Genomic DNA, 6,320 nt, shown 5'->3' with positions numbered 1-6,320 from the left:
CTCTGTTTCCATCCCCATTGCCCATCTCCCCTCTGTGTGTGCAGAAGAGTCATGGTGAGTGGGTGAGCAGGATGTTTGTATTGCAAACATCTGTCCATGACACAAACCAAGCCAGTAGCCAGTCATCAGGACACTGGGAATACGAGATGAACCCAAATAGCAGGGACAGGTCACCCGACCAGACAAGAAACCGTTCTAATGAAACCAACCTAGTGAGACAAACAAGAGAGGCTACACTAGCCACAGAGCCCTCAGCAGTGTCCCATTGCTCAGCAATAGCACACCTGCAGCTTAACACGGATAATGACTGAGGCAGCAGCACCAGTGCCCAAGCAGTTGTTACGGCCCAATTAACAGCTGCAAATTTCTCTCTCCCAGTTTTGCACTGTGCAGGGCAGGGTGTGTAGTTAATATCATCTAAGTCACTGTAGCAGTCACAGCATCAATTAGGCTGGAAAAGACCTCTGAGATCACTGAGTCCAACCTAGGACCAAAGATTACCTTGCCAACTAGACCATGGTGCTGAGTGCCATGTCCTGTCTTTCCTTGAGCACCTCCAGGGATGGACTCCACCACCTCCCTGGGCAGCCCATTTCCGTGTCTAATCACTCTTTTTCTGAATAAATTCTTCCTAATGTCCAGCCTAAACCTCCCCTGGTACACCTTAAGACTGTGTCTCCTTGTCTTCTCCGTGATTGCATAGGAGAAGAGACCGACCCGCACGTGGCTCCAGCCTCCTTTCAGGCAGCTGTAGAGAGCAATAACCCCTGAGCCTCCTTTTCCCCAGGCTAAACAGCCCCAGCTCCGCCAGCCACTCCTCATGAGACACACGGTCACACCATGCCCAGCTTGGCTGCCCTTCTCTGGATACGGGCCCGTGCGGTGCCGCGGGCGAGCCCCGGGGCACCGGGAGCGGCGGGGCGGGGCCGGCGGCGGGGCGGGGCCGGCGGCGGGGCGGGGCCGGCGGCGGGGCGGGGCCGGGCCGTGTCCCTCCCCGCGCCTGCGCGGCGCGGGGCGGGCGCCATGGCCGTGCACTACTGCGGGCTGTGCCGCCGCAGCGCCTTCACGGGCCGCCGGCACCGGTACAGCACGGGGCATCGCCGGCGGCTGCGCGAGGCGCTGGCCCAGCTGCAGGAAGCGACGGCGGCGGCGCGGGCGGCGGCGGCCGTGGCCGATGGGGCCGCGGCCGTGCGGCGCTACGACCCGGCGGAGCACGATGGGCGCGTGTGGTGCCCGTGCTGCGGGCGCGGCGTGCAGCGGCACGGGCGGCGCGGCGGGCTGGCGCTGCTGCACGCCGGGCTGCTGCGGCACCTGGCCGGGTGCGTGGGCAGGAATGGGGCAGGCCGATAATGCCGCATGCCGGGCTCTTGTGGCGCCTGGCCGGTGCGGGCGGTACTGACGGTGTCCCGGTGTCCCGCAGGCCCGAGCACCGCCGGGAGACGGCGCGGTTCTGGCGGGAGAACCGGGCGGAGGCGGCGCTGCGGGAGCGGTGCCTGGTGCCGGCCGAGGAGTACGAGCGCTTCGCGCAGGCTCTGGAGCAGGCGCTGGCCGAGCACCAGCGGCGGGAGGAGGAGCGCATCCTCCAGGTAGGCTCGGTCACCTCCCCGCAGCGGCCCCGGCCCCCGCTGGCCCCGCCTCACCGCTGTGTCCCCGCAGATGGCGGCTGACATCCGGGAGGCCGAGCGCCGGCAGCGAGAGACGGTGCGAGCCGCGCTGCAGGTCGGTGAGCTGTATCCTGCCCTGGCTGCACCCCGGCGGGGAGCGGGCGCTGCACCGCGCACCACCGGCTCCGGGGAGGGGCTGGGGGCGGCTGGGTGGGGGCTGTGCTCAGTACCAGAAATATTGTCCTTTTTTCCTGAATTACACTCAGCTTCAACCAGAGCCAGAATTCTGTGCAGGACCTTCTGTCTGCAGGCTCCCCGCAGGACCTGAACGGTGAGCACCACTTTCTTCAGCAGTGACTGATGCATGTGTGTCTTCAAAGCATTAAGAGTTTGACACTGTCATTACCGGGGTCTTGCAAAGCTTTTGCAAGTTTTTGTACGCACTACAGCAAAAGCTGGCCTCTTATTTCAGGGATAGCCCTTGTGGTGCAGAAGAGCCTGGCCCGAGCAGAATGCAGACAGGACCTGATTTAGCCTGGATGGAATCAAGCAAGGTTCTGACCTTCATTGGCCACCAGGTAGGGGTGACTGGCTAGTGAATGTGACTTCGATTTAACTGCAAGTCACCTACAGCACATGTCACAAAGCAGAACAAGGGGTGGTCTCCATCACAAAAAGAAACACTTTTGTGGATGTGGGTGAGCAGCTAGTCTAGTTTCAGTTACCCAGGTTTAACTTTCATTAAGCAAACATTCTTCAATATACTGTGGGGAAAAAAAAAAAACTCTTTAAAAGAGATGAGCATTCCTCTGCCTTTTTCTAATAGAACTTGATTCTGGAAAGGAATGAAGGCAATGCTCTTCTGCTCAGAGATACTCCTAAACACAAGATTCTCATAAGCATTTTATGTTCCTGTTAACAGGAAACAGAAGGGAAAGGAAATGTCCACACAGGTAAGTGCACCTGCATCATGACTCACCAGGCTGCCACCTCATGGCTTGCAAACATCACAGGGATAACTCCAGTTTTGAAGCAGTTGCAGCATTACCAGGAGGTAGCCATAGCCACTCTTGGCAATATTTGACATACTAGAGAAGAAAACATCAGCACAGTAAAAACTGTTGATGCTGCTGTTGTGGGGAGTGTATGATTTGGGGTGTGATCTGCCATGGCCAGCTCTTTTTTCTCAGAACACCCAGAGGTCACTTGGTCACTTGCTTGGTAGCATGAGCAGCAGATGGGGGAAGGAGGGGATCCTTTTATTCTGTCACAGTTTAGGGTAACTTCAGTGGCTAAGTAAATATTCCCTGTGACTTCTAGGAGCAAAACCTCCGTGGCTAACAGAGGAAGAAGATGGAAGTAAACAAATTGGACCTTCCTATGAGGAATTTCTCAAACACAGTGAGCAGCTTGCACATCTTCTAGTTAACCTTAGAGTCACTTTAACATGCTAGAGAACCAAATGCAATTTGAAAAACTTCTGCTGAACAAAGTATTTGGGCTTTTGGGCAACCTGGTCTAGGGGAAAGCATCCCCATCCATGCTACAGGGGGTTGCAGCAATGTGATCCTTAAGCTCCCTTCCAACCTAAACCAGTCTACAATTTATTTTTCTTTTTCAGAGGAGAAGCAGAAGCTGAAAAAGCTCCCAGTGGAACGTGTTGGTGCCAACTTTGACCATACCTCTCAGACAAGTGACAGCTGGCTGCCTTCCTTTGGGCGCGTGTGGAATCATGGCAGGAGGTGGCAGTCCCGGTGAGCTTCAGCACAGCACAGATGGGTGCCAGGGGCAGTGTGGGGCTGCTGTACATGCAAGCTATTCATGGAGCAGGCTCTGAGGTAGCACCAAGCACAACTAGACATTAAGCAGAGTTGCACCACACTGTGCTTAATCCAGGCAGAGTATCATTCTTGTCCTGGAGCAGCACCATGGCCTGCAAGGACGTGTGCTCATGACTGTAAAGGCTGCACACATGAAGGCATCTGCCTTGTTTTGTTTGGCTCACCTTTTGGCCCACTTACTGTCCCACTGGCACCTTTTAATGTGCCAGAACTCTCTGTCAGCTAGCTGGAGCTACCACTCACTGAGGTAACAAAAACATTGAGGGAGCTTCCATGCTAGAACACTACACACAGCGCTTTCTTACTTTTTCAAGACGTGTTCATTATCTCTGTCTAAAGGCTACTGCAGTCTGACTTCTGTGCTCTCTTTCAGGCACCAGTTTAGAACTGAATCAGGGGAAAAGAAGAAAAAAAGGTGATCAGATGAGGAACACCAGACACCCAGCTCTGCTGTAGAAAGGCTGACTGTAGGTAGCTGCAGTTTTGTTGCTGACTGCCCTGTACGGGCATAGAATGTTCATCTAAGCATCACATCTAAAGCCACACAAAGTCAAGTCCTGCTAGCAAGGACAGGCTCCTGTGGATGCCATATCTTCCCTGTCAGAAAGCCTACTCTGTACAGCAAGTGATGCCAGTGGCCTATGCTGAAATGGCACATCCTGCTAAAGGAAAAATTTTTGGAGAAATAAACTTTTTTTTTAAAATGCCTCTTTGTTTGTAGACCAACTGAAACTCATTTCAAATGCAAGGCCCACCCTGCAGGCAACTAATACTAGGTGTTTGATAATTTCATTCAAACTTATATTGCTATTCTTCATTTTAACATTTATCCTTTACATTGTCTAACATCACTGGCTGCTGTAGGTGATGTAGAAGTTTCACGCTTCCCTTTCAGCAACACATTAGTGATACTAACAAAGACAAAAACTGGCTGCTACAGGACAAGAGCCATAACCTCAACCAAAATCCACTATAAGTAATGGATCACTATAAGTAAGGAAACATACACACTGTTGAAAAATCAAGAAAAATTATAACCAATAATTTTATTGTGTGCATCTACATATGACACATTGATGACGAAGTCACTGAAGAACCTGCAAAGCAAGAAGTCCCCAGTCAGACATCCAGGTAAAAGCAGGCTAGCACAAAGCAGACAGTCTGACAGTTTTATCCCAGCAGGAGCACTTGGCCATGGTGCCATGTGGGAGCAGGGAGGACAGGTGCCCATTTGCCCTGCAGCCCACAGCGAGGGGAACAGATACTTTCCCCATTCAATGAGCACAGGGACAAAATCAGAAATCTCCTTATAATTTAATTCTGGAAAGCTGATGTTTCCAGTAATGTTCCCCCAGGAAGTTGCTTAGGATGTGAGCAAAATACTCTCTGGAAGAACAGCCCACAACAGGCATGTGGAAGCTGCCCATTACACACTGCACAGCTCAGCACCCAGCTCACCTCCCTACGCGTCCTCCCCTGCAGCAGGCGCGTCTCCACCTTTCGTGTTCCGGGTGTAAATCACCTGGGCTCGGTGCTTGGACACCAGTTTGATCAACCCTATGGAAAAACAAAATTACATCAGCGTGCATGTACTGATGGATGCCAGGGATGTCAAGGATCCCTCCTAGAGAGGCAGGGCAATGTACAAGAGAAAATAACAGGGGGTAGCAGCTTATACAAGTCTTTTGTTGCCATCTGGCTGCAGTTACATCACAGCCCATTCTTTTGGCAACATTCTTCTTAGTACAGCAATGCCTGTATGTAACAAACTGCTGCTCCATACTTTGGAGCACTTCTGAAACGCAAGTTAAGGCAGTCGCTCTCCAAAAACAATTTACGCATGGGGCAGTTCAGATGCTGCAGGAAAGCTGCTGGGCAAGCAAGGAAAACCAAACAGTCAATTCAAGCAGCTTTCCGTTTTTTTATTTTCGAGTGCTCACCTTTGCTGAGGAGCTCCTGGAGGGCAGCCCGAGCCAGGGAGCCTCGAATCTTCAGCCTTTCTGAGACAACTGCAGGTGTGATGAGCTTGTAGTTGGGCACTTCTTTGCACAGTTTGTCATAAGTGGCCTTGTCAAACAGGACAAGATTGTTCAACTTGTCTCTCACTTTCCCCTTGGACCACTTCTACTTGAAAAGAGAGAAAAAACAACACCCCCCTTAAGCAATCTTATAAGCAAGAACAGAAGATGGAACTAAACGATGATGAAAGAACTGCAGCATCGAACGTTTCCGAATCACATCCCAAACTAAAGCCCTAGTGAGATGCACAAAATTGCCTCCGTAAATGAGCGTGCTACGGCTATTACCTGTAGTATCTAAAACTAAGAGGACCAAAGCCCCTTGTTACTCAGGTTTAACACTATTATGTACAACTTGCTGGCAGACGAAGAGCTGGCTCCTTTAGCAACAGGATACCGGCCCCGCCTGCCCCCGCCCTGGGGCCCGGCCGCGCCACACGCGCCAGGCCCGGGATCGCGCGCGGAGCCCTCCGGCCCGCCGGCTCCCACCTTCTTCTTGGCTTTGCCGCCGGACTTGTTGACCGGGTCCTTGTCCTTCTTGGCGGACTTGCCCGCGTCTTTCTTCTTCTTATCGTCTTTGGGCGGCTGCGAGAGGGTGAGAAGGATGGGGGGTGAGCGGCGAGGCGCGGGGTCGGCCCCCCGGGCACCTCGCAGGGCTTCCCGCCGCGCTCACAGAGCCGCCAGCGCCTCTCGGGCGGCCCGGCCCGGCCCGCCGCCCGCCCCCCGGCCCGGGCCCGCTCACCATGATGCGGCCGCAGCTGCTCCGCAAGATGTCGGCGAGAAAGGAAGGGCCCGGCGTGGGGCGGGGGCGGGCCCGGGTCCGCTGCGTCACTGCCGGGGCGGGCCCGGGGCCGTGC

The 6,320-nt window shown here is 54.0% G+C and overlaps 2 protein-coding genes across 2 annotated transcripts; one reads left to right on the top strand and one right to left on the bottom strand.

Moving 5' to 3' along the window:
• Positions 1-1,023: 1,023 nt before the first annotated feature.
• On the top strand, positions 1,024-4,139 carry CENATAC (centrosomal AT-AC splicing factor). The gene is made up of 9 exons (XM_058041257.1): positions 1,024-1,319; positions 1,421-1,586; positions 1,657-1,719; positions 1,871-1,935; positions 2,077-2,182; positions 2,527-2,557; positions 2,925-3,005; positions 3,226-3,358; positions 3,819-4,139. The coding sequence occupies exons 1-9, from the start codon at positions 1,024-1,026 to the stop codon at positions 3,862-3,864; spliced, it is 987 nt and encodes a 328-aa protein (XP_057897240.1). The 3' UTR covers positions 3,865-4,139.
• Positions 4,140-4,471: 332 nt separating this feature from the next.
• RPS25 (ribosomal protein S25) lies at positions 4,472-6,297 on the bottom strand. The gene is made up of 5 exons (XM_058041199.1): positions 6,206-6,297; positions 5,953-6,048; positions 5,386-5,569; positions 4,904-5,002; positions 4,472-4,542 (listed from the first exon to the last, which is right to left on the bottom strand). Exons 1-4 carry the CDS (start codon positions 6,206-6,208, stop codon positions 4,908-4,910), a joined length of 378 nt encoding a protein of 125 aa, XP_057897182.1. The 5' UTR covers positions 6,209-6,297; the 3' UTR covers positions 4,472-4,542; positions 4,904-4,907.
• Positions 6,298-6,320: the final 23 nt, after the last annotated feature.

This window comes from Melospiza georgiana, chromosome 27, assembly GCF_028018845.1.
Source record: "Melospiza georgiana isolate bMelGeo1 chromosome 27, bMelGeo1.pri, whole genome shotgun sequence".
Taxonomy (NCBI): domain Eukaryota; kingdom Metazoa; phylum Chordata; class Aves; order Passeriformes; family Passerellidae; genus Melospiza; species Melospiza georgiana.
Note: the sequence above shows the minus strand (reverse complement) of the source record. Positions and strands in the feature narration are given on the sequence as shown.